General features: G+C 43.3%; 1 protein-coding gene across 2 annotated transcripts in view; it reads right to left on the bottom strand.

Annotated features, from left to right (window-relative positions):
* LOC128310715 (growth hormone secretagogue receptor type 1-like) overlaps positions 1-23,946 on the bottom strand; it is a 36,512-nt gene extending 12,566 nt beyond the window's left edge. For both annotated transcript variants that reach the window (XM_053047424.1, XM_053047432.1), the window contains exons 1-3: positions 23,502-23,946; positions 23,236-23,398; positions 9,032-9,212 (exon numbers count right to left, since the gene is read on the bottom strand). In XM_053047424.1, the coding sequence (XP_052903384.1) occupies positions 9,032-9,212; positions 23,236-23,398; positions 23,502-23,588 (431 nt within the window). In that variant the 5' untranslated portion in view covers positions 23,589-23,946. The remainder of the gene's footprint in view (positions 1-9,031; positions 9,213-23,235; positions 23,399-23,501) is intronic.
* Positions 23,947-27,809: the final 3,863 nt, after the last annotated feature.

Genomic DNA, 27,809 nt, shown 5'->3' with positions numbered 1-27,809 from the left:
CTATGTTTGCTATGTTGGATTTTCTTTATTGTGCCGTATCCCTTAATCCAGTATCCCCTTTCGTTGCTTCCCGTTAATCTCTCGCAATCAGCTGTTGTGGTGATGTTGGGTGGGCCTGTTGCCCTATCGGGTGTCGGGTGAACGAACCTCTTCAGCAAATCTATGCAATCATCCACTTCACGGTTCTTTTCTCGTTGCCTCCTTTGTGCTTTCCCCCAGGATTTTTTTTTGCTCGCCATGGTCGCGCGTGTTAACCGCCATTCCAAAGCGGCGCGACAACCACTTGAGCAAATGCTCGTGTCGCAAGCGATTGCCGAAATAAAATACCGAAACAGCACCAGACAACAGCACAAAAGCTGCTACACTAGCCCCCAAAAGCCTCCGCTCGTGGGGGGGGGGGGCACCTTAAACGGTGCGGAAAAGGGGCAGAGAAAATAAAACCACCCTTTGCGGAGGATCCCATGAATTCAATCAGCAAACGCCCAAACAACGGCCCGTCTTTGGCCCGCCGGCCGTAAATTTTCCGTACGCATACGCCTAACATCGCCCAGCAACATACACATCCGGGCCGCAAGTGCTACAAAACGTGAAGCCGATTTCCTTTCGTGGACGTTCCGGACTTTCCAGCCGATCAAGTTCGTTTCCAGTGAAATCCTGTAAATGATGGGCTTTATGGAGTGAGATTGTGTTCGGATTTGGTGTGTAGGGTGCGCACTTGGATACAGTGCCCCCGATGGGATGCGGCGGCCGTGGTCCTCCAGAGAAAATGAAATAAAAATAGGCCTTCTTGAAGGGATCATCATCATCATCTGCTTTCAACGTTTCCGGGTCTCGTACGGTGAAGAGATAACAGGAATAGAGTATCGTCTTCAGCCTTTTCATCTTATACACACACACACTGGATTAGAATAAACAGTCGGTTGGTCAAAATAGAAGTGAAGCCTTTAGTTAAATTCCAATTGAAACATTAACGCCCTTCGTAATGGACCACAAATAGGAAGATCTCAATTAGAGCTCAATAAATTACAAGTATATTAACACAGCGAGATATTAACTTGTGTGTATATTAACTTGGAGATTATTTCCTAGGAACCTCTAATTCCCATTATATACTCCTAAACAATTAGTATATAATATTCGAAATAAACTCGCTCTGAAAGTCCTAATTCCAATTTACCGTAGCCCAGTCGTCAAAGGGATATTCAATACGGATGCCTCCTTAATCGAATTCTATTCCAACATCGATGGAGGAGCGAAACCCAACACTTCCTAAGCCCCTCGACGAAAAAAAAACGCCCCTAACCAACGGTGTGGAAAACCTTCTGCGTGTAAAAGGGCATAAAGCGTACGCACCAACGACATCCTTCAATCTTGCCAACGTCTACAAAACCGAAAACTCGAGTCTACTATTCGCTAACAGTTCCTCTTCCTCTCTATGCTTTTTTGTGTGGTGGACCGGAAGGATGGGGTATGGAGGGGAAGGGAAGAGGCGGGGGGAGAGCATGCACACACAATCACGACGATTTGGTGCGTAAGCATACGATTTAAGGCGCCGTCACAGGACAACGTCAATCAACGCCTCTTGAAATTTGATGCCCGAAACCAAATTATGTTCCGGGTGGTCTATCTTCCGCCATCACTGTTTTTCCGCTGCTCCATACAATCCATCCACCGAGCGTTTGCGACGTGTTTTGGTACAGTTTGCTCAATTTTCCAATCCATTTGTACATCCATCTGTGATGGACATACGGATACACACAGCCCAGCACTTACACACAGTCAGTGATCCGGAACATCGGGCGGTTCAGGGTGAGGAATCAGATGAAGGAGCAACGCACCCAAGAGAGATGGTAATATCGAGTCGATTTTTTACTTCCTTTCAATGTTGATTTTCCACGCATTGTTTACTGCTCCGCTGGCCGGTTTGGGTGGGCCAACATCAACGACAGTAAAGGGAAAAAAGCCACCGAACAGCGAACTAGATACAGGGGGTGACAATACAGAACAATGCCCTAACGAGCCCCTAAAACGGGGAACATCCTCAGAACGATCCGAGGGTAGGCTAAAAAATGGTAACATAAAGAAAAAAAAACAGATGCAAAAAACCTCCAAATGGAAGAAGCAGCCAAAAAATGACGTTTGCGATCGAAACGAATAGGCGGGTTATCTAAATTTAGGCGCATATTACTTTTCCTTTTTTCCGGATAAAAACAACGAGCTTTTCCGCGTGCGGTGGGAAGAAGCATTTGGTTATGCACCGCCCTCCGTATAACAGGGGCAAGAAATCATCTGATGATTGTTTAACCTCAATTCAGTCGGGCAGCGAGTTGGTTTGAAAAACGAGTTGTGCCGTTACGCCTAACGCTAGGCAATGAATGACAGCGAATGATGCGAAACGCGCCTAAAAAAGGACACCCTACGCAAGTCTGGTTCCGTTTCGCACACTGAAAAGACCAACAAAACAATCGAGTCGACGGCTGCGTCATCTACGATACACCATTTACGACGCTTTGTAGGCCAACGCAGTTTTTGTGTTGAAAAAAGCTCACAGCACAGCTGCTGATGGAACGTGAAGCGAAGCTGGAAGGAGTGTGGTGAGTTTTGTTAGCTGACAGGCGTTCTAATTAACACAATCCTCCTTAAACCGTTCGTTGGCTGTTATTTGTAGCTACCCATACACTTGTAGCAAATGATCAGGCGTCGAATGTACTGTTCGGTTGACAGTTATACCGCACGGCACAACGCGAGAGCGAACGCAAACCCTAACCACCATCCATCACAATCAATCCTTTGCTAAGCACATTGAAAATGAGCTTCCTTACCAATCTAAATTGATCTACTCGAAGCTCGGGGTCATGTGAGGAAAAAGCTACAGTAGATGCTTTGGGGCTGGTTGTTCTATTGATAAGGCGATACCGACCAGGAACTGGTGGTGCTCCAACAGAAACCGAGATGTCAGATGAATTATGGCTGTCAGAGCTGTCTGTGTATCCAATGAGTGCACACGCACTGACTCCGTGCATATATAGGTCAGATATATACCCGAGCAAACACTCACCACCAGATGCGATGTGGTTAGTACAGCAGATCGGCTGTCCGTGGCCCTCGAAGCGCAGCTTCTACGAGCATAAAATGTGTCCATCGCTACAATTTATGCTTTTTCGGTCGCTCGTACCAACGACGCTCGTCCAACCTGGGAACATGTTGACGATGTTTATCAAGCTCGTTCACTTCTAAACGAGCCCACGAGCTATAAATTTCGTTCACTTTCGTAACGCCGATCGGATCGATCGTTTCGGCGTGGTTTTCTATCGCTACGATTTATTCCCTCTCAGTGCGAACGCATACCGCGTTTGGCCAGTGCTGTGCTGGATCTAGATTTATTTCGATACCGTACGATGCCGTTCCCGCATCATTCGGACATCATCATCATCATCATCATTCGTTCGATTAACGATTCCGTTTGCTTTCGCCTCATCATTTCTCTTTAATTGCATCCCAGCTCGTGGTCTGTCGTGGTCGATTGTTTCGTTTCGTTTTCGCGATGCTCCACGCTGCCCGGGAAGGTAATAATCCGTGATAACCGGTATTATAATCCCGTCATCGAATTTAGCAATCGACTTTCATCCCTTGCATCGCTGCGAGTGTGCGAAAGAGAGACCCACCCGGGTGCAGAACTTGAGTTACGCTCGGATCATCTTTTATGCATCAAACATCATTCCCACCCCCCAGCGCTAGTATTAGCCATTTTTCATCCACTAGATCGTTCGCGGTCCGAGCCGAAAACCTGTACGATGATTGCGAGCGAGTGTTGACCGTGGTTATGCTAACAATCAACCGCCGTTGTCTACATGGAAAATGTAGACTTGGCGAGAAACTAAAAGAAACGCGTTGGGAACAGAAGGCGTCTAATGAATAAAATGAGCATTCCTTCATTTGGCCAGCCACTTCACCAAAGCGTTAAATCATCATTCTTTCAACAGCAACACAGCAAGCTGTACTGGTGCAAACTGAAGCAAACGAGCCATAAAAGCAACGCAAAAGGGCACCCAAATGTCGCAAAGGGCAATACTGGTGGGAATCTAGAAAAAAAAATACTTTGAAAATGTGATTTCTTCCGTTTTTCTGCACTATCCGGGAAAACTTCTTTAAATGTATTACGTCAGTGGTCAGCATAGTTCGACTCTTCGGCACTATTATAATAGTTCCTGAAATTGTATGAGCTGCAGTTGTACGATCTCGATGACTTTTTAGAAAATTTGAATAAGTCCTACGAAATAGTGAGAATTTGAGATCTTTTGATAGACTTTGCATTCAGATGGATCGGTTACCTTAAGCTTTTGCTGTATTAATAGTTTAACAACTTAATATAGGAACTACAAGAGCTTCTGAACTGAGCTTCTTATCAATTGTTAACTATAAACAATCGAAGATCTTTTAAATCCTTCACTCTGCACTGTAAACAAAATATCGGCAATATGGTTGCGCGACACACAAGCCTTTCTAGTAGATTCAACAATGTTGAATTTAGAGTATGCTTGTTAAATAAAATCTTTCCTTCTTTAGGAACGCCTGAATTATATTTTTTCCAAAAAGAATTTATCTTTCAATTAAGATTTTCAAATTTAAGAACATGTTTGAATGTAGTCCATGACACGCTAGAATAAATATTAAATTATAAATTTATATTTAATATTAGCATCTAATTTAATAATTCAGCTCATTACGGCTCATTTCATGTCTACTATTATAATATATCTTTTTTGCACTTTGCTGTGAAAAGCTTGCCAACCACTGCATTAGGTCCTATATCTCTTCACCGCTCAGTGCGCCTTGGAACTGCAAAACAACCATTCGTTCCCGCAAGCGTTTATTTAATGAAAAATGAAAACTCTTCGCCCGTTCGCATTTACCGAGCGTCTCTGCAAAACTTCAAATGAAATTGATCAATTAAAGCACACCAATAAATAAGTTTTGGCTGGCTCTGGTCCTTCTGTCATAATTACATCCGAAACGGTTGGACGTTCCGTTTCGCGAGAAGCGTGTTATTATTATTTCGCCCCCCGCTTCAGCTTCAGGAACTTTATCGTTGAGAAAATGAAGAAAATGTGACAGGAAAAGAGGGAGAGAGACATACACACACGCGCGCAAAATGTGCAACATAAGCAGTTAGCGACAAAAAAAATCTATAAACTAACGTAATTACTTTCCACACGGAACAAGCAACATAAAACATGACAGAGGAAAGCTTTCCTTTCGATTGGTTATTGCTTTCGGAAACATACCGTTTCACTGTTCACTTGAAACTGCAGTGTGGCCAATTATTGTCACCAGTAATTAAATAAAGATACACTGATTAAGTATCCCGCTGAATGTTTTCGGTTCACCGGCTAACGTAAGCAACTTGTACCTTTCACCTCTAATTAACTTGTTCTTTTGACTAACTTGTTTTCCCGTGCTAACGCTTTCGCGGGTTTTCTCTTTATGTTTCAAGATTTTTTTATAATTTATATTTATTTCAATTGCATTTTAACGTTTCTTTAGACTTGTTTTTCAAAACTTCAAACAATTTTTCCCATCTCCGATGCAAAGCTGTCAACGCTTTGCAGCTTCACTTGGCTTAGTTTTGCAGCCATTAATTTAACAAAGAACACTGAAGCAAATACACAAACGGGGGTACACACACAAAAGAGAGCGAAAAAAGGATTAAAGAGTCGTTTCATGAATGCTAAAAGGCTAAGTACTCCGTTTCATCTCTCAACTACTTCAATGACGTGCATTGTTGCCAGTGTTTTTTTTTTTGTGTTATTTCTTATGAAGAAGGATTGTTTCCCGGAAACTTCACACGCCAGTTGCCAGTTGCTTTCCGTTTTATGTTTCGGCTCGTAACGCTCGTTGGCACATCAACTTTAAACGACGTGATCAGCGTAAACTAACTCTATTTACTTAACACGCGAACGGTATCCTTGCAACACATTTTGCGCGCGTGATGTGACATCACCCCCCGTACACAAGCGCGTCAGAATGTGTAGCGTAGGAAATCTTTTTTAAAGCATACAACTCACGTGAAAACTCTATGGTGGTGAAAAGTTATGGAAAATGCTGTTAGCCAACCATCGTCTTGTGAAGAATGGCTTTTAATCCCTTCCGGCTTGTGGAGAAGGTACAGCGGAACCGTTTGTTTGCAAGCACAGGCTAACTTTATTTGGAAGATTTCCTTACAACACCCACCATGACCTTTGCTTCGAAAGCTGTTTACGATTTTTTTTTTTCATTCTCGCACTGCTAATATACCGCGTGCGAGTTCTTTCTTCTCCTTTTACAACGCGATCGTGCGCGTGATGGTGAAAAATCGACCCATCACACAGAAGGACGCGTCGCTTGAAAGTGAGGATGGAAAAATATTGCTACCACAAAGCGAACCACCACCAACAGCCAACTGTTACCGGCCAGCTACTCAACCACGATGGACGTGCCACCATTGCCTTCACGGTACATTGAGTGGCAAAAGAAATGCAAGCTATTGCATTAATATTCGTCGCGTCGGCACTAATGGACGCTAGAATTCGTCCTCCTCCCCCGCGCAGCAATAAATATTTCACCAACACAACCATCGCTGGAACTTTCCACCGCTTTTTGGGCTGGGAGAAGAAGAATGTGTGCCGAATCATTCTATAGTTGCGCGTCCGAAAAAATTGATTTCTTCTATGAAACGGTCATTACGCTTGTGCCATGGTTACCCGCAACCGTCGATCGACAAAGCATTTATGTACAGTTCTTTTTTTGTTGATTACTACAGTTTGTATGCACTTCGGACGTCATTCCGTTATGATCCAAACGCTCAACGATACACTCAAATGTTTATCGTCCACAACATAAATGAGGGCACAATAAAACAGATACTTATGGTCACGGGATGTAGTGTTCCTTCCCACTCGATGGGTTATGTTGAATAATCATTTGACCATGCGAGTGTTTTGATGGAAAAAAACCTGCAAACTTTCAGTTCCTGAAAACCATAAAAAACCCACAAATAGACAAGAAAACTAATCAAACGTCTCTACGGTTTATAACCGTGGAAAATTTATTGGAACTTTTACATTTATGAATCAATTTCCTTGCAACGCACTTTAATTCCATCGCTGTCTCAATTGTGAACAATACCTATACGCTGACGACTTTGCCATCACATCGTCATCAAAACAACCAAAAGCAATAATAAAATCGCTAAACAAAGCGTTAAAAAAGTATGGTAAATTTTGCAACAAATGGAAACTGAAATAAATCAGAAGCTATTTTCTTTACTAAATACACCAGTACCAGTAATAAACGAAAACGTCCCCAACGTTGTTTAAAAATAAATATAACAGACATTCCATGGAAAAATCATATAAAATACTTAGGGAACCTTAGATCAACGCATTACATTTAAATCTCATTTAGAAAATTCTGTAAGTTAAATTGAAAAAAACCTTGAAATGTTTGTACTTCCTGGTAAACAGACAATCAAAACTGAATCTGCAAAATAAATTGCATCTTGACAACGCTTGCTCCAGAGCGCTATTATTGTACGCTGCTCCCGTATGGAAGAGTTGCATCAAAATTAACTTAAAGAAATTGCAAATTTGTCAACACAAATTACTAAAAATTATCTTAAATATTCCATCATGGTACCGCACTATTGATCTGCACAAAAGAACAAACTCTCATCCCATTACAAATTATATCGATCAAATTCATTTGTACAGCTACTAGTTGGATAATCTAGGTAATTTAGTAGATAATTTAATTTAGGTAGATTAGGTGTTTCTCTAGATGTAAGATAGTTAGTAATTTTATTTTTCTACACGTTAGTTTTTTTGGAAATAATTTTTCTCACATCATTATCTCCTACGACCAGTATAAAAATTCAACACCGGTTACGCTAAAGAAAAACATGTACCATTGCGGAAAGATTATTAATTGAACCCACTACTCTAAATTAACATTGTGATGTCCCATCTAGAAATTGTAATCAATAAAGATATACTGTAACTAACTAACCATCGCTGTCTCTTTTTGAAAACAAGAGATTAGCATTTCCCCCAAAAAGATAATAAATCTAGCAGTGTGTAGAAAGTTACTAAACCAACAACGAATGGGTAACTTCATAATTTGGGACTTCATTTTGATTATTTCAAATGGAATATTGGTCCCAATATCCCACCCGGCATGCAATTCTCCTTTTAAAGATTCTTCCTAATGCCACGATGCTCCGATTTCCCAACGGTTCCAACAAACCCGACAAGCCGTATCGGATATCTTGTGTCCACCCGGAGCACTCCGACTGTACCACGAAGCAATTACTCTTGTCCGAGACTTGTCACACAGTGACAGGCAACGAAAGATGTCCTGTGCGGTGCCGTCAAGCTACTAGCGAAGAAAACCATCGGCACGAGTTGCCAATACGTTGCTGGCAGCAGCACCTCGGTAGCGTTGCAATCAATCAATTGATCGACGTAACGAGATGAAGATACCCCGGTGATGATTGCAAGAGTTAACTCGTTTGTTCGATTAAGTGGCCACTGTCTGCACATGAACATGATCGATCCGATCGACCGTTGCTCAAAAGGGGTGGTTCACCATGGCGATGACATTCGTAACGCGAGAGGGTGCGTCCGGGATGATAATGCTACATAGAGGAGCGTATAAATAAACATAAGCACAACATACACTACTAAGAACCCAAAGCACACATAAAAACAAACAAACACACACACACAAATACACGAAACGCTTGATTATTGAGTGCAGAAAAGCTCGTGTAACGCTTGTTACAGCTGGGGAAGCGCATGCAGCAAGGCAGGCAATGGGGATGGTATGATTTAGCCGACCTCTAGCAAACACCGTAACCACTCGTGCGGTGATGGATGGGATGATTGTTAGTTTGCTGAAAGGACAGCCCTGGAGTGATCGTGTGGTGGCATGACCGGGGGTGGGGGCGCGAAATGCTAAGAGGCTGTTAAGCCGGCAGAGCGTGGTTAAGTTTTACCTCGTCAGGATGGCGGCGACCGTCCAGGCCGCGAGGCAGATTAGCAGGGCGCGCGTCTTCGTGCAGACGTATCCTGCCTTCAGTGGTTCACAGATGGCGTAGTATCGCTCGAAGGATATTGCCAGAATCGTTAGAACACTCGCGTGCGCCACCGTTAGTTCCACGAACGGTACCGCTTTGCCTGCAGGAGAGAACATGCAGAACAGAGAAACGTTTGGATGAATGCGTACTGGAAACGGGGAAGCCCGAAAAAAATAGCACCATGCGGATGTTAGCAAAGACTTAGGAATCATTTTAACACCACAAACAACTGTAAACAACGCATGAGGTTAAGTGTTGACGCTAAAACGTCTCGACTGATTAACAATGGCTTGGCATTGTGCCGTAAGCATTTTGTGTACGTGATTGAACCAGTTGCAAATATTAGTGTTAATATTGTGCACAAACTTTAACATCTCGACATCCGCTGTCTTAATAATATTGCTGAAAATTTCGTGGTAAAACCAAACGCGCCTGTTGGCAAAAGCTGGAAAGTTAAACAGCTTTGCTCATTTGGTAGGAATAACATCGTTTTGCGTTTGTAGGATTTCACCCACATGGCAAAATGTTTACATCGGCTTTGCGTGATTAAACCGGAACCGGATTGTATACTTTTGTAATAAAATGTTGTTATATTGGTTTACCACAAGGCTTTAACGCGTAACGCGTAACGCGTAACGTACGAACTCGTCGACCAATGTTAGTAGAAGAAATAATGATTCTATATATATATATATTTTATGTTAAAATTGCAATGAAATATACTCTTGATAGTATTATATTTGTTGTATGTAATTATAAAATCATGCAAATTATCAAATATAATTGTTTATCAAATATGTTATTGAATCATAATAGATTTTTTATTTTATTTATTTAATTTATATTATGACGGCAATGCCGTATTTTCAACACCGCTTGTGTTGAGCGATAATAACAATTGTCACAAGGCATTTCCTCCTTGCGATTTGCCTTATCCCGGGCATACTCGGTTGTATTGGATGTTGGAGTATGTCTGTGTTGTTTGTCGGTTTGTCTATCGTTGTTGTAATCGTTATGTCTGTTCTATTGTTTTGTGTGTTGATTTTGGTCCGGTGCTATTGTTGTAGATGAGATTGTGGTTGTGATCTATAAACCAGCGGTCCGGTGGCATGATAGTAACGGCGAAGGTCTTCACACGAACGGACCGGTCCAAAACGCCATTTTTAACAATCCCCCCAGAGTAAAATAAGTCTAGTAGGCCAGAAATGACAGGCATGACTTACTAAGATCATTACGTCAAGAAGAAACTAAAGATAAATAATTATATTACATATTAGGCTTAGGATAAAGTTAACACATAAACAAAATACATTTATCTAACATTATTATATTAATACAGTAGATAACAATTACAATAAACTAACAATAATTGTTCACGCTGCATGAGCTAGCTTTCAGTAATAGTGAATTTATAACCAACCCCGTACGTTCGTTTGCGCGCTTCTTTTTTCAAATTCATTCACAAAACTTCATTCCCCAACAATTCACTGGCTGTAAACGGTTTTCATTTGTCCGTTCCGAATATATGATCACGAGGTAAGAACATGAATGGGCAGCGCATTAGAAGGGTCTGCGCCCCTGTTACCTTTTCATCGATACCATTCATCTGTCCGAACACACAGAAACGCGCCGTACGCGAACGCATGAATGCAATGAAGCATCATCCGGTTGCGTTTTGTTTGTCGCTAGTTTTAAGAAAATATTCACTCTTTGGCGCGAATGCCAGTGCTTCATTCGCTTCAAGTGAATTTCAATCCACCGCAAAGTATGTGAAACCCCGCAAACATCAAACATTCATTCACACTTGTTGAGCAACAAAAGTGAGCAAGTGGGGATGGAATAAATGAAAAATAAATGGTTTCGCAGGCTTGAGATGCATGAAAAGAGATGTAATAGCATGGAAAAATTCTAATATGTAATGTATTGTAAATAAAGAAGGAATAAACAGATTAAAAAAGCTTTAATAAGCTCTCGAACAAAGCGCCGCCTATCTACCATAAAAAAATAATCAATCTATTTAATAAACTGTAATTTAATATTTCCACACGACATAGCACCGTAGATGATTGTACACGAGAGAAAACTTTTCCTGCTGAAAAACTGTCCTCTGTTGCACACAAAACGGAATATGCTTCTATCGAGTTAATGTTTTTTAAGCTCATACTTTACGCTTTCTTTTCAAAACATCCCCGTAAAAACAAAATCTCTTACACGATTAATGGGATGGGGAATATTGTCTGCAAGTACCATATCCACGTTGTAAAACAAGAAAATGCTTTCCTTCCTTTTCCCAGAAAACAAGCTCATCGGTTCCGTTTTGGTTCACTGGTTTTTAATTAGATTCGTCAGTAATTAACATCAACCAACTGTCGCAAACACCTTCCCGGTATCTTTTGACCGTACCGTACACGCAGGGGATGGAAAAACTGGTTGACCGTGGTAGGACAGTTGTCAACCGTAGTCGTGCCGCGAGTAAACAGTAGCAAGCAATAAATAATAGCTCAAGGAAAAATTTTGGTTCGAAGTTCTTATTTAACTATTTTCTATTATGAAGTACTCGGAAAATCTATTTTCCTTGTAGAAATCACTTAATTTATATGTATCGTTTTGGAGTCTCGGAACAAAGAGTACAAGACACGTAACTATTGCCGACACTTCTGGGACACTTCTGGCAATTGTTTCATCCGCACATTGAACAACGATAAATTACTCACCTCCCCCCCGCATAATAACCATCTTGCCACCACCCCCTAATTCCTCCAGGGCAGCCATACATACCGCCCTATAATTGAACCCCAACAGTCTCAACCGCAGGCAGGGTCGTGTCGCTAGATGATAAAATTTTATCAATTTACACGCCCCAATGACACCGTTTTTGTTTATTTATTCCTATTTTCTCGTTGCCTTATTTTCCCAGACAACTTACAGCGAGCAAACAGGTTCCGCCGTACTCGAACCGACTTTATTTATTGTTTTCTCATTGTTGTGGTTCGAAAAACGATAAAAATAATAAAGTCACCTGTGAACCCCGGGGGGGATGGGGCAGGAGACCACTTCCCCGGAACGGTTTGGAAACGAATGCAGGCAGTTACTCAGCTGCTCCAAAAGATATGCCGTTTGGTTGTTGAATAAATACAGCAGACAGCATGGCTTCAGGCCCTTTTGGACGTTTCGATACCAAAGGGTTGCTATTAGGCTACGTGGGGCTTGTTAAACGACCGTGTACCGAAGCTGCTTATCGAACAGATTTCATTTATTAGTAAATCGGGGTGTTTATGAACAAAAAAAAAGAGTAAAGAAAAGAAACTTCCAACTTATCCAAATACCGGTGCGTGTACCAGCGTGTTTGCATGCTTCCGTTGGCACATTACCAACACAAATCACACGCCTAAGCGAACGAACTCCCAAACACACATTTTACAGTCGAACTCTACCGGATCCATCAAGCCCATCCTCCTCCTCGTCTCGCGCTGTTCAGCATCGCCAAGGCTGTAAGTCATCTTCATCGATTGAAGTTTGCACCATTTTGACAACCGGCTTCAAACGATCCGGATTGCCGGGGGCGAAACTTGATCCACTAACAAATCGCTGTCAGGTTCATGAAACCGTACGGTGCTGCCCGCATGCTAAACGACGTTCGCCCGTATCCGCCTGCTTTGATGATGAAGGCAAACAACAACAAAAAAAGCACCACGCACTCGCGTGCCGTTCGTTTCTTCTCCCGGCATGCAATCTAGCGTATGGCATATGGCCGGTTTTCTTCCTTCTGTGTCGCTGTACCGTGGCATACGCGTCAATGTAGAAGATCAAAATATTTATGCAACACAGCGGTCGCATCACAACCGTTCTGCATCTGCAACGGGTTGTCGAGTTTCAACAGCAGCGCCGTCCAAGAGCTGGTAATGGAAGGAATGTTACGAACGAAAAAACTCTCCTGCGTGGTTCGCTCTCAGGGGTTGAAAAGAGGTTTTGGAGTATACGATGGGGGGTGGATTGTGCCGATTGCATCGAACCGTTCGTGTTGTGTTTCGGGGGGTTATTTACTTAATTGCTTAATTAACATTGCATGATTTGCCGTTCAAGTAGCTGGCAACCAACTGCATTACGCTTGTCGGTGGTGTGTGTGATGGTATGTTAGTGAGGAAGATTTAATATTTAATTCTTCAAAGGAAAGAAATCAAGATTCGATACACGCTCGGAATTTTATATTAAAATGCATTTAAAATATTAATTTTAATATTTACTTCACTATAGGTGTCATTTTTCCGTAAAACACTTTCTCTCTCTGCTTGGCATAACGACCTTAGTAAGTCATGACTGTCAATTCTGGCTTACTAGACTTATTTTACTCCGGGGTGTTTGGTCCGGATGGGATTTTAATCCGATCCGTTCGTGTGAAGGCCGGCGCCGTTACCATCATGCCACCGGGCCATCCCCATAAAACTAAAAATTCTTTTATATTTGAGCATTTAAGATGAACTTAAATGGTAAAACAAAGATATGTTTTGTAAAGTTAGGTTTTATTTACACAATTTTCCCATAACTATTCACAATAAAATAAACAAAAAAGTTATAGATCTTCAATCGGATTTTATGTTATTGGTTGGTATACATAAGTCCAAAAAGTAATTAATTGTAAAGTAATAATAAATTATTAGATTACGTTAAAATGCAATTTCATAACAAAAGGAAATTAGAGCCGAGTATACCCGGGCTAAGGTGACCTTTCACTGTTAGGAGAAGGACACGAATGTGAACTAAACCTTAAATTAAGTTACCTTTAGTTAAAAACAATTCGGCCTGGCCGTCATTATTAATTAAAACATAAAAAACAAAGGAAAGTTAGCATTCAAAGCAAAAGAGTCTAAAATATGTAAAGAACAGCAACCAAAGTTTTTATTGGTAACAATTTAAAAACTAATTCTTTAAAATTTAATTTAAATGGTTATTTAGATTTAAATAGCTTTATATTGTTCGAAATGTGTTATATTAATGATCTCAGCTACCAGGTTCACCCTTATTGTTAGTTTTTTAACGTAAAATTTGTTTTAAATATGAACTTTCGTCTTAACTGCATGAATAATAGCAAAAACAGGTGCTGGAATGATAACCAACCTATTTACAACAACTCTAATCTTATCGTGTTGTCCTTCCTCCTTACGCTCAACAGCCAATACACCCTCAATTGCGTGCCCTCATTACGGGGCAGGCTGATTCATTCACGAATGACCGTCTGCGGACCCAAAACCATCCCATTCAAGGCCAAATAGATGTCCGCATCAAAATGGGTGCGCCTTTTTCGGGCGGGATGCTGAGCGCAAATTCATCCTGCCTTTACCCAACCGAGACCGGATGGCCACTGGTGAATCTGGTTTGTTTCACCTTCGGCTGGAATGTTCACCCAGTTCACCGTCGCCACGTAAGACGACCGATCCGAACACCGGAATGATGTGCCACTGCGCTCCTGTTACCCGAAACCATCGCAGACGTTCATTTTGTCCGGGTGATTTTATTCGGTGGCATTTAAATTTATCCCGCATTTAAGTCTGGGAAAATGCGCCATTGGCAGGGGGGGAGGGGGAGGAACAAAGAACAAATCGAAAACACCAGACACCAGTCCGCATTTAAAAACCGGATAGGGGTGTGTATAACAATATTTTTACCTCAACCTCAACCCAGTGCGCTAATGTGCAACCGTTTAGCGTTCAATAAAGCTAATTTAGGCTGCAGAGGGGCCGTAACGGAACGAACAAACGACTGCAAGCACGTTTGCCAAACGACTTGTTGCATCCAATGACCAATTACCTTGGCTGCAGCACAATAAACCACCGGTGAGATGGTGAGTGAGATGAAAGCAAGATGAGGTGCATTTATCTTGCTGCTCCCAAAACAAAAAGAGCACCCTCGTTTTTTTTTGTAATCCTTTGCTCATCTCCCTTGATCAGGTTCTTGTTGTTTTTGGCACCTCTTCCCCCTTTCTGCCTGACGCCTCCTCCTTTCGCCTCCACACACGACGAAGGCTCATTAGTATGGCTCCGGTGCAGCACATAAAGCACAAACAGCGCTCGCGCTCGCATTACGGCGCCTGCATACGGTACTGTTTGGGCATCGTGGGCAACCAAACACACGAGCGTTACTTAATTTATGTGAGTCTTGCGAAGAGAAAAAAGAGTTGCTTATGATTGGAGTTTTACGATGGTGTTTTTGCTTCGATCCGCTGTTTTTTTGTTCGGAGTGCATCAATCGATCTTTTAGCTCTGCCTTCAGCCTCTCGATCGCTTCTCCACTCGGCGATCATCTTTCACCGCTGGTTCATGTCTAACGGTGCTCCCCGACGAAGTGTGAGTGCATTATGGCACTGGTCCCTGTCAGCAACGCTGGTGTTAATGGAGCTGTGTAGGATGGAATATCCTGCTGGGTCTCTATCAATCCTCTTGATCAATAGCTGCAGGTACCTTACGTGATCCCATTCCCATTTGGGACTGCAGCATTGCAATGTCAGAAGTCACTTTAAAGTGTAACCACACACCTTTAACTCCACCCAAACTCCACTGCGCTGCTGTTGGTAACGGGTCGTTGGACTTACGGGTCTCCTGCCGCCACAAGATGGCCGCTTACCTGCGGAGGCGCTAATTACTATTTATTGCCCAGCCCCGTAAACCACCACATTCATCTCCGGATCTCAGTAGCCCGGTATCTCCACCGTTTTGGAATGTGCTAACAGCCAACCGGTAAGTGAGTTGCCACCCTAACGGCCACCGCGGCGCAGCAAACAATTTGCATTACCCACACACGCACACGCGCCTTCGTGGAACGCAAAATAAAAGTGCAACTCGAACTTTTGTCATGCGGTGCAGGATGTTTTATTTGAATATTCGTTTCACAACTTAAAGTGCGGGCGTTTTTTTTATGTTGCACATCTTCGCACGGCGTCGATAGGAAAGTATCATCACCTTAAAGAACTCGGTTGGGGTGCCAATACCGGCAAGCCCTGCAACTCCACACTCCATGCCATCCTTCAAGACGGGCAAAAAATGCATTCAGGTTAGCGTGTGCAATTTTTTTATTTACATTTTGCATGTTGCACACACGCCATCTTTCGAATTTGTTTTCTTCTAAAATCATACACCCGAGCAGGGTGACAGGTTGCGGGCAAAGATCAACACGCTTAATGAATTTCCAACCTCATCCTGCCATCCAGCCGTCAGTTCAGATAAGTTGGGGCGCAGTGCAATGGGTTTAGCTTGGCTAAAACACCCCCACCGGAGGGAGTTCTTTTTACAGCTTCACACAGACCGGAGCTTCATTTGATTGTGGTCGATAAGGAACAGAATCCGATATCAAGAATCGTCCACCGATACCACCTACCGGGGACGTTCACGTTGCTGCCATGTTGCAATCATTTTATGCACTTCTTGCAAGGTGCTACGTTAGAGGTGCTTCGTGAATCATTTAGTGGTATGCATCCGTTTTGGTTCGATGCAGTACGGTTTGTGGTTATATTCAACCTTAGGGGGTGCTAGTGAACCAACGGATGCCTTAGGATATTCAAAGCCAACGTCACGCAAAAGGATGCTTCGTGTGCCAACACCGAAGGTGACTTTCAGCTACCGATAATGCAATGAATTATTATCGTTGTCTTTTCGTGAACCACAGCACAAACCGAGAGGTACGAGAGGTTTGCCCTTTTGCGCACCTTTATTCCTCGAGGCTTTAGTATTTCGGTGAAAGCATGTCCTGGCTGATTGGGCGTCTTTTTGTTAACTTTTTCTTTCTTTTTTTTTGCTAAGAAAGCACACATCCATTCACAAATTCATTCACCGAATGAAAGGACACCCCCGGTTCGGGGCAAGTGCCAAGAAAAATATCCCACCACAACAAAGGAACCACAAATGGAAAGCGATACATTTTGATGGTTTTTTCTTTCTTTGCTTTTTACAAGCGAGCGAAAGGAAAAAAAAATCCCCAACCGGAAAAAAATATCCAATGAAGCATTTCCTATTTGGCGCTATCTTTCTTATACCGATAACCATCTCGTGGACGAAGAAAACATGTCCCATTCCAATAAGCCACTATCGGCGCACGGTGACCTATTTATCGGGCCCGATATATCGATTACCATTAAAATTGGCACCGGTTTTAATAACGTTCAATTGATTTATTCTGGCTGCCATATTTCTGAGAATGAAGGAGATTAGAGACCAACACTGAGTAGTAAAAGCGTTATAGTTTCTAGTGCAATAGTCTCGGCGAACCACGGCATACCAGCTGGAGTAATGATGATTTATGACGCTTGATAAAAACCGTGACCGCTGTCGTGGTTAATGTTTTCCGACTTCCGATGCGCCCATCTTGCGCACGATCAAGCGTTTGGGTGGATAGTGTAACTAATACACCGCCTCCGATTACATTATCCCATCGTAGGCTAGTCGATTTAATGGTACTCGGGAGGCTACCAAATGGTGTTTCTTCAGCTAGCACCGGTTGTGACCCGAATGGCGTTGGCCATCCTAATGCTTCGGTTTGGGTTTGGGTACGGACGGAAGCACCAGCAAGATGAGCGGACGGGCAGGACATATGCTGTGGTCAGCTTCAGCGGAATTTAATGCTCCGATCTTGATGATGACCTAAATTTGGTTCCATCTTCTTCACCATCGCACCCAGCATAAAGGACACTGTTGGCGGACGCACTTGGAAATCTAATCCCAAATCATGGTAAAGCTTCGGGTGAAGTGGTTCTTTTGTACAAAGCGAGAAACTTCCACGGGAAGAGAACAGATGGCGGACAGCTTCTGCACACTACCCACACTTCAACCGAGGGTGGGGGTAAAGCGACACTGCAACACACATAAATCGATGCACTTTTATCTGGTGTTCCGTTACCCACCCCCCAGCTCGGTGTAAATGCACCGCTCCGAGTGAGCTTCTGATCGGTTTGGATCCGGTTCCTCCCCCCCCCATATTCACGGATGGGTTCTTTTGAACCTCGGCTCTTGAAGTTCAATCGCAGCATAGGGAGGATAGGGATGAATGAAAATCCAGTTATGTAGCACAAGACCACAGGAACTGGATCTTGTTTCTAGCGTGGAAAGGATAACGCTATTTGCCACTCCGGGAACCGCACCAGACCATCCCACACGTGAACCAAATGGAGCAATGATTCACACAACATACTTTTGCAAAGGGGTTTCAGTGTTTCGGCTAAAGACAAGTCTGTGTGCGCATAATGCATTTCGCAACGGGAAAACAGGTTGCATTGTGTTGGATGCTTAAATGTGGTTTATGAAGAGTTATTTTACTCAAGAGCTATCAAAAAAAGTGTTGAAATGTAGTACAAAATGGCGTAAGGAGGTGTAAGCTAAAAAAATTGGCCTTTAAAACAATTTATTAAAATTATTTTAAAAATTAATTATTTGTTTAAAGAATGTCTGGACAAAACGAAAGTTTAAGCCAATCGCTTATCAGATTTTCCACAACGGACATTTGAAGAACATACAATTTATTATTAGAACTTATTAGACGCGATTATACAATTTAATATTAGACTTAGCAGAAATGTCTTCAAATGTAGTACAAAATGGCGGAGATTTAAGCTCAAAAAATTTGGCCTTTTAAACGATTTATTAAAATTGTTTTAAAAATTAATTATTTGTTTAAAGAATGTCTGGACAAAACGAAAGTTTAAGCCAATCGCTTATCAGATTTTCCACAACGGACATTTGAAGAACATACAATTTATTATTAGAACTTATTAGACGCGATTATACAATTTAATATTAGACTTAGCAGAAATGTCTTCAAATGTAGTACAAAATGGCGGAGATGTAAGCTCAAAAAATTTGGCCTTTTAAACGATTTATTAAAATTGTTTTAAAAATTAATTATTTGTTTAAAGAATGTCTGGACAAAACGAAAGTTTAAGCCAATCGCTTATCAGATTTTCCACAACGGACATTTGAAGAACATACAATTTATTATTAGAACTTATTAGACGCGATTATACAATTTAATGATTAAAATACAGGCAGTCCCCGAGATACGCTATTATAGCGGACCGCTATAATCCGGGAAAAATCCTTATACTTCTAAGTCACAGAGTTGACTTCCTTCTCTGGACTTAATTTTTTCACCGAATCAGGCGATTTTAAGAAAGAATACATTAAAATAAGTTAGAAAGAAATGTTTTATGTAACAAAAAAAAAAGGAATTTTCGACCAATTTTTATTCGTTTTGCTTAGATTTTGTGCTATAAACTAGCTCAGCTGTCAAATTTCCAAAAACCGCGTATCTCCGAATCCGCGTATAAGAGGAACCGCGTATCTCGGGGACTGCCTGTACTACTAAAAATGTGTCGAAGCATTCTGTAGCAGAATTTACTAAACCTGCAACAATAGCAAACAGATTAAAGTATAACTTCCAAACACACATTATTCATGAGCAAAACTTCCCTGCACTGCTTCACCTATTGTCCCACAAGTACAAGCGTTTAATTGTAAGCCAGTAAAAGTACTTTACACAGGAGCTTTCAAAACCACCATGGTTGCCTAAGTAATTGATTGACCTTAAGAGTCTGTTATGATCGTAAAACCCAAAGCTTAGCTGTGCCTCTATTCTTCACCCACCTATTTGCCCCCAAACCGTTCCTACCCAACCAACATCATCAACACCAGGCGGGCGGGGAAATTAAATTAAGCATCTTACGAGCACAATCCGATCATCGACGGTGCATTGGCTTGCATTTTATGGACCACTCAGTTCGCATCCCTTTTCCTGCTCCCGTGGGAGATCTCCCTTGCATCGTCCCGTACCCACTAACTTCCGATTAGCTTCGATATGCTTTCCTCCCCAAAGCAGATGCAGATTGTTCATTTTCATAACTTTCCTTCCGTACACGATGGCTGGATTGTGTGAGGTTCAACGGTGGCAGATTTATGTGCCACCAGATAATCGGTTTATTGGCTCCGGCTTGTTCACCACGGTTCGATACCTTCTGCCGGCTGTGTGCTCCTGCGCAAAACATGTTGAAAGAATTCGTGTGCAAATTCCACCACGACCGTAACCGTAACGCATTCCACTGGGCAGGATGTTGGCCCGTTGGCATATCGCACCAGCAAAGCCTTTTTTGCGAGAATGGGCGAGAAGCGTACCGAACTGCGCTTAAAACGAATGTTACAACCATCAGGAACGTCCTCGATGGTGAATTGAGCTGAACTCGCCCGTGCCCTCCTCGCCGGGAGAAGAAGAACCAGGGCGAACAAACAACGGCAAAGCAAGAAAGCGCAACCAGAGCATATCCAAAATTAATTGTAATTTCCGGCGCGGCCAGCACCTCCGGGCGGCACGAAAGCCCGCCCGTGGTGAAATTGCATTTAAATTATCTCGCTCCCTGCGCTTCCTTCCGCTGCCAGCAGGGCGTTAGCCTCACGGACGGTGGAGTAGTGGCGCATATTTTTTTTCGGCAGCTTTTCGTTTCGTTTTCGAGCATGGAGTGACCTTCTTCAAGCGCTACACACCGTCATCTTTCAGAAAGATATCTTGAACAAAAAACAGGACACACATAAGCAACATCTTCACTCTCTTCTCATCTTCTCACCGGTCTCATGCGTCAAACTCATCATCACCCTGGGACCCAAAAGATATGGCGCTAAGTGAGGTGGAAAAGCAGAAAACACCAAAAACTGGACTCACAATCCAGCCCGCATCGAAAAGAGTTTTCCCCCACGATCATGCCGATCCCGACCGAATGGATTGTTTCCAAATCCGCCCACACATCACCCGAATCGGCATTATGCAATACATATTCATCAGGTCTGGGATTAGACAAGCGCAAGCCGAAACGATTTGCGTCCGAAGCGCTTCCTAACAAACCCAACCCCTGGTTGTATAGTTTCGGTTGGACGAGGGTGGTGCCGTGCCGTTGATTGGCATCCAGAGATTTGCTATGGGATTCCGAAACTGTCCTGGGCACGCATCGCGAACGCATATCCTTTTGGCAGCTTTTCTTTTCGCTGGCGTCAGAATCGCTAGAATCTCCATTGACATGGGACACAATTTAGCGGGCTGACATTTTTTTGTTACTCGGCTTTTCCTTGTTTTTTTTCGTATTTCACGTTATTCACTTTCAACATCGCCAACAACACCTACCGAAGGCACGGAAAGAATAAATCCCATCGGACGTCCCGCTGTGGATGCGTATCACTTGCGCTCACGTCAGAGCCAGGCGAAGATGAGAAGCTTACCTTTGTTCACGAATTCGCACGCACACCTCCACCGAAAACTCGCGCGAATGCGAAAAAAGATAACCCAGGAAAATATCGAATAAAAACCGCCCAACACTTCAGTACCGGCAGAACATCATCGTTAGCCGGGCACTCTACCGATGCTATCGCCCCGTCAACCCCCGAATGGGTCATATTTTATGTTAATAATGTTGTGGAGCTCATTCCGGCTGGTTTTTTTTCCCCGTCCAACAACCAGCCACTGAAGTGCGTTGGTTTTTGTGCGATTACTTCGTATCGTTCGTTCGGCTTTTTTTTTTGTTTTGCTTCTTCAGGTTTAAAACCAACCAACTGCAACTGTTGCTGCAATGCATCACTCCATTGTGCTGGAAGGTGCACAAACCGCACAATCGGTGGTGCACAATTTGCTTTAAATAGTCATCGCATGTAAATCAGAGCAGTCCAATGTGGGGCTCGAGTTGGGCATTCTGTCGCGGGCAATGAAGAACCTCGATGGTAAAGGAGCAATACCGTAGCAGTAAAACCCCAAATCAACCGTCCAGAAATAAAATGCATTAGACCACCTGCCGGGTATGTCCGGGTGCAGCTGATGGCGGTGCATTGCAGTGGTGGCTTCCAGGTGTGAACGGACCAAACTTTAGCTGGAACTTTATGAAGCTAATGGAGCTTCCATGGTCGTTAATCGGTGGTTTCGTAGCGAAACGTTCGCCAGAAAGGTCGAGACGACACGATGAATGATTTTCCAACTCACCTGGTTTGCTAGGGGTGTCCCTACCCCGTAATAAGTTTATCTAATTTGACTCACAAATTAAGCCACGATACCACGAATAGCTTCTTCTGTCTATAAATGGCAAACCTTGTGATAATAACGCCAATTATGGTTTCATGATGACGTGCCGATATATATCTAAGCAATTAAAATGTGAGACGTTTAATTGCTACAACAAATTAATTTCATTATTCAAAAGCAATCACTAAGATTCTGATATAAAAGCTTTCTTACTCGACTTGCAGCTGAGTTTAAGCCCAAAACAATCAAAATCAATGTGACGCATTTTAGCGTGTATAACGACCCCCTTTTAGGTCAAAAATTACCAAAGTCCAATTAAGGGGGACGTTACACAAGGGTAGTAACTTTTCCGTTCTAGCTTTAAGGATTAAACCTCGTTTTGTTGCAATAAAAGGATGGATTGATAAGACAGGGGGATGAATCTGTGGTTTAAAAATGTTTGGAACAAGAGATCTGGAGCTCTTATGAAAAACCAGCAATGCCTAGTACTGGATGCATTTAGAGGTCATCTACCAGCAGAAGTTAAACAAATTGTCGCTCAAAACAAAACGTTTTAGAGGTCATTCCTTGAGGTCTAACCAGTCACCTGCAACCACAACTGTTTAAGGGGTATGATAAGAGAAGAATGGAGTAAGTGGATAAAAGGGGCTGATTCGCATCTGACTCCTTCAGAAAGAATAAGAAAAACCCACCATTCCAGGAGTCAGCAAAGCAATTGTCGTCTGATCCTTTCAAAAAATGCGAAATGTTTAAAGACACCAGTGAGGACGATATGAAAGAGTCGTATGAATTGTAATGTTCAAAATTAAATGTAACAATAAAATTGTTCCAATTGTTTAAAAAAAATCTTTTTTTCCAAAAATCTTGGATAATTCATCCAGGCGGTCGTTATACACGCTAAAATATGGTAGTGGCCGAAAAGCAAAAGCTCCTTGAAGACCCGTTTCCGCTCGCATGGCAAAGTACGTTTAGCGAGACATCCAGAGAGCAAAAAAAAGATGACGAGAATAAAAACGGACTCCCAACCATGCTCCTCGTACCCACTAATGGCCAGTAATGGCAGATCCACACTATTACCACTATTTGCTACTTACACATTTCCTCGCCGAGTACCCAAACCTCCGGTGGTGAGTTGACCTCCACCAGCACGGTTGGTGTGCAGACGAGCAGAACCAGCAGATCGGCGATGCTGAGATTGGTGAGAAAGATGTTGGTCGAGTTGCGCATATCCTTCGTCTTGAGTATGACAATCGGGACCTGAATCGGGGGGAGGGGAAGGGGGAGTGGGGTGAAAAAAAATGGCGTAACGAACCACACACGAGAGTGAGCCGTGTGAGTGTACTGCCCCACCACCACTTACCATAATGTTACCGATAACGCCGAGACACATGATAATGATGCAGAACACCATCGATGTCGCCCGGATGTACTCGGGAATTTGGGGCATTTCGCTGGAATCGTTAAAGCCAGCGGAAGCGGTGCCATCGGCAGGGACGAACTCGACGCCGCCATCGAACAGACCCCGGTCGGTGGTGGCACTGGACGTGGACAAACTGCTTGCCGACGCGCGTGTCCCGTTCAGAAGCAGCCTTCCGAATCGGTTACTGTAAGCGTTACCATATCCGGCGTTACTGGCGTTACTGCCGGGCGGGTCGCCCTCCAGTGAGTACGCGCCGATGCCGTGGATCAGATGTGCCACGGCAATCCATATCACCGTTGCTGCCCCTACCGCCGAAACCCCGGAGCTCCCCTTCGTCCCTGTCCGTCGGTTCGACGTCGTTTTGTTCCACTTGCTTGATTTGGCTTTGGTCTCACCGGCCCCACCACCACCACCGACAACAATCGAATCGTCTGTAAGCCGAGCGATGTCACTGCTACTGTTGCTCGACGATGCAACATGCTGACGCCCGGCGGCATTCAGCTGTCCGAGTCGGTACTGGGGCTGGTGGTTCGCCGATGCATCCACCCTGCCGTGACCGCACACAACCCGAAGGACATGTTCGTCCTGCTGCTCCGTTCGCACCGCACACCCCACACCTTCCGGCCCGCCACGGGTCGACGGTGGACGCGCTGGTACGCTGGCGGTATTCACACTTTGCTGGCTTATTAACAGCACCGCAATCTACTATGTTTGCCACCCGATAGCGACCCCTTTCGCGGCACGCACCGGTCGAAGGTCGGGGCCCGCCGGCTTGCGATGAATCACGGACGCTTTGGCGGTGGTTACGGTTCGATTCTCCACTTTGCTTCACGGTTTCCGCTTCCGGTTCGAAATCTGTAACGCGGGCAAGAGAGGAGAAAAACATTAATGGCAGGTGTTGGGGAAAGCAACCAAGCGACCGGTGTGCGAATGATACAAGGGCTCATTCAATTATTACGTAACGCTGATAGGGGGAAAAGGGGGAGGGGGGGATCTAAGGTGATTGAGGACATGTATACGAAGTGTCTTCCAGAAATTGATATTTTCAGAGAATTATTGATATTAAGCAGAATTTATCTAGCCTTGTATTAGTTAACTTGGTACATGCCAATGCTACAAATTATATTGATGAAAGATACGAACATACGGAACATAAAAAAAAATGTTTAAAAATATCGTATGCATTACCGTAGCTGTATAGATTGAAAAATGTTCTAAAACCGCTTCAAATTATTAGCAACGATTAAGCAAGTCAGCCAGGCCTGAGTAGTAAATTTATTAGGCATAATGTTTGTTTCGTTTTGAATTTTTCGAAATACGTTGGAATTATATATAGATTACTTAAGAAAATTTCATATTTTTTAACAAGTAGGGGATGGGGGTAACGAAATGTTACGTAATTAATGGAGGGCGTCCAGTGTTACGTTTTGTTACGATAGGGAGGGGAAGGGGTCGAAAATTGACAATTTTTACGTTACGTAATCATTGAACGAGCCCCAACAAAGCGGTGATAATCTGCCTCGCTGGCAAAGACTCGATAATAAATACATTGTGCCACCGCACCGATCGGAACGTGATAAAAGGTGTTCGATGCGCGAAAAAGGATGCGAAAAAGGTGAACACATTCATCTGGCGCACGGTAGACGACCGACGGATCTAGGGCACCCGCCACTTGCCTCGTTATGATGTTTATTTTAATGGCCATTCACTCATTCTAACCATCGTTGCGAGTTAGCGAGCTGTGAGAATAACTTGTGAAGCGAGATTAGGTGTAATCTTACATTTCCCAGGAACTCTCGACCGCTAAACAGCAGCACTTCAAAACTCTCCCCACATCGGTGCGTCCATGTTGCCAGTTCCGTTCGATTTTTTTTTGCGGTGCGTGTTTATGAGTTCATCGGAAATCACTTCAACGCACCGTGCGGAAGCTGTGCCACTTGGGTGGAAAGGGAGACTAGACCACTGAGATCTATATCTTGACCATGATTCTTTCCAGTGCTTCCAATATTGGACTATTCCCAGCCGATCTTCAGCTCCAAAGGGGCAGTGCAGTGGGTTGAGCACACCATTTGAAAGTGCGCGTTGGCGAGGAAGGCACACAGGTAAGTTGTAGCAAATTAACACCTTACACGACTGTAGGACGATGAGCAAGCAAAAGACCGACACCGCAAACACGCGACGCAGCAGCAACAGGCCCCGCGGAATCCACGGGGTCGGATAATGCTTCACGAATGAGAAAGAACAAACTGTTTGCGCTACGAGCGTGGGTTTATGGGCCATCGAATTTGCTACCTTTTTCTTTCGACGTCTTCATGCGCTTCATGTTGCTTTTTGCTGCTCACTTCTGAAACGATTTCTTCACCAGCGCAGTGTGTTGCTCTTTGATTCTTGATTGTTCGTGCGCAATTTTCCAGACGCCGTCTCAACGAGGAACTACTTTGCAGCCGTACGAGCGTGGCGTATGTTTGTCACTACAACGTGTACGGTAATGGTTTCGAAAGGTTTCTTCCCTTTTGTTTGCAACGCATGACTCGTCAATGGTGCTGTCAGCAGCTTAATTGCTTATGCTTAGTCACCTTGCTCGTGCGGCGAGCCAAGACCCGGGGTCATATCGTTCGTTCGGGGTGGTTTTGTGATGATTGGTTTTGTGAAATTGGTGGACCAATAAAGGGTTTTTTGAGGATGAAACCGGTAAGTTTGAATCACTTCTGGCTTCTTTTCAAGTTGAAGTGGAACATGTGGATAAGCAGTCGATTCTATCCCAAGCTTTCTTAACTCATACATCTGCAAAGATTTGAGCATTGCGTTAAGAATTACTAAAGCAAAATCCAGCGCCTGCTTTGACTTCGACTGTCACGTTGACATGTAAACCCTACCACAGATTGTGTCGCTCTCAAGGAGTTGTGAAGGTGATGCAACCAACACGGATCTACGGAACCCCCAACCCATTCAACTATCCCTTCAAAAACACCCAACGGGATCGTTAATCTCAATAGTAAACCCGCTCACAATACACGCGCTGGTGGGACAATTTTCGGAAAATGGCTGCTGAATGAAACCGTTTGGGCCATGATGACGTCACCGAGAATGCGGGGTTGTGGGCACGGAAGAAAGCTTTCACACAGCGTACACGCGTACACAAAGAAATGCCGCCCATTTCCGTAACCTCATTTGCACTAGATTCGCTTTTGCAACCCTAGCAAAACCCACCCACCCCTGCGTGCGGATACGCAATGATCGAAGGTTTGATCAACAGAACACGAAACCAGTCCAAGGGCGGAGCGGTAAACATGGCACTACATTAAATACCATTACTGTCGCAATGAGGTCTCCTAATTTTTGGGGGGGGGGGGGGGGGGGGAGTGGCGCTGGTGTGGCAGCATCGGAGCAAAAAGATAAACCGTCGGCAAATAAGACGCTTGGGCAATTTTGATTCCAAGTGAAGCTTTCAACAGCTAGGAAAGTGCTGTCGGCAAAACAGAAGCACTCGGCTCGGTAAACAGAGCACCAGGTACGGAAGATAACAGATGCCGAAGCTCACCACGGCAGACATTCCGGCTGCGTGTTTGTTAGAATAAATTATGAACAGTATTCTTCAGACATCGGCCTACATTTAATGATAATAAAGCATTTGCTCAGGGGTGGAATGGAATGGAGATTCTTCCGAACTTCTTCAAAGTCATTAAAGTGGGTCGAAGAAGTTTGATACATTTTTTAGGAATGTATTTTTAGTACTCGATAACTGCATCGATCCAATTAGTGTAAGTGGTTCGCAATCACAACCCACCAGACACGGTGTAATATTTATAATACAAACCGTGGATTAGTAAATAGGGGGATGGTGAATAATTTGATGAATGACGATTTTAAACACTCGGAATCGGAAAGAATTTTTATTACTGCACGGTAAAATAAACCTCTCAATTTTCAAAGATATTTATAATCCGACGATGGGAATAGCCAGTAGATCATGTATTATGAGCTGCAAAAATAATAAGCAATAAGCCGTCACCTGTATTCTGAAAGTTGATCAAAATATTAATTCCAGCTAGATCTTCCACTCGATTCTACCAGTTTTTTCTTTCAAAACTTCCATAATTTAGAAAGCTTTACTGTTCTAATTTTAATAATCTTAAATAATCATCTACCTAATTGAAACCAATAGCATTTCTAAATAAAGCTTCACATAGTAGATACTCGGAAAAATGAAATTTCAATCGAGAAATAATTGACTGAATTCTATTGAAA

The sequence above is a fragment of the Anopheles moucheti genome, chromosome 2 (assembly GCF_943734755.1).
Source record: "Anopheles moucheti chromosome 2, idAnoMoucSN_F20_07, whole genome shotgun sequence".
Classification (NCBI taxonomy): Eukaryota; Metazoa; Arthropoda; class Insecta; order Diptera; family Culicidae; genus Anopheles; species Anopheles moucheti.
The sequence above is the reverse complement of the archived record's forward strand: the minus strand, read 5'-3'. Positions and strand labels throughout refer to the sequence as shown.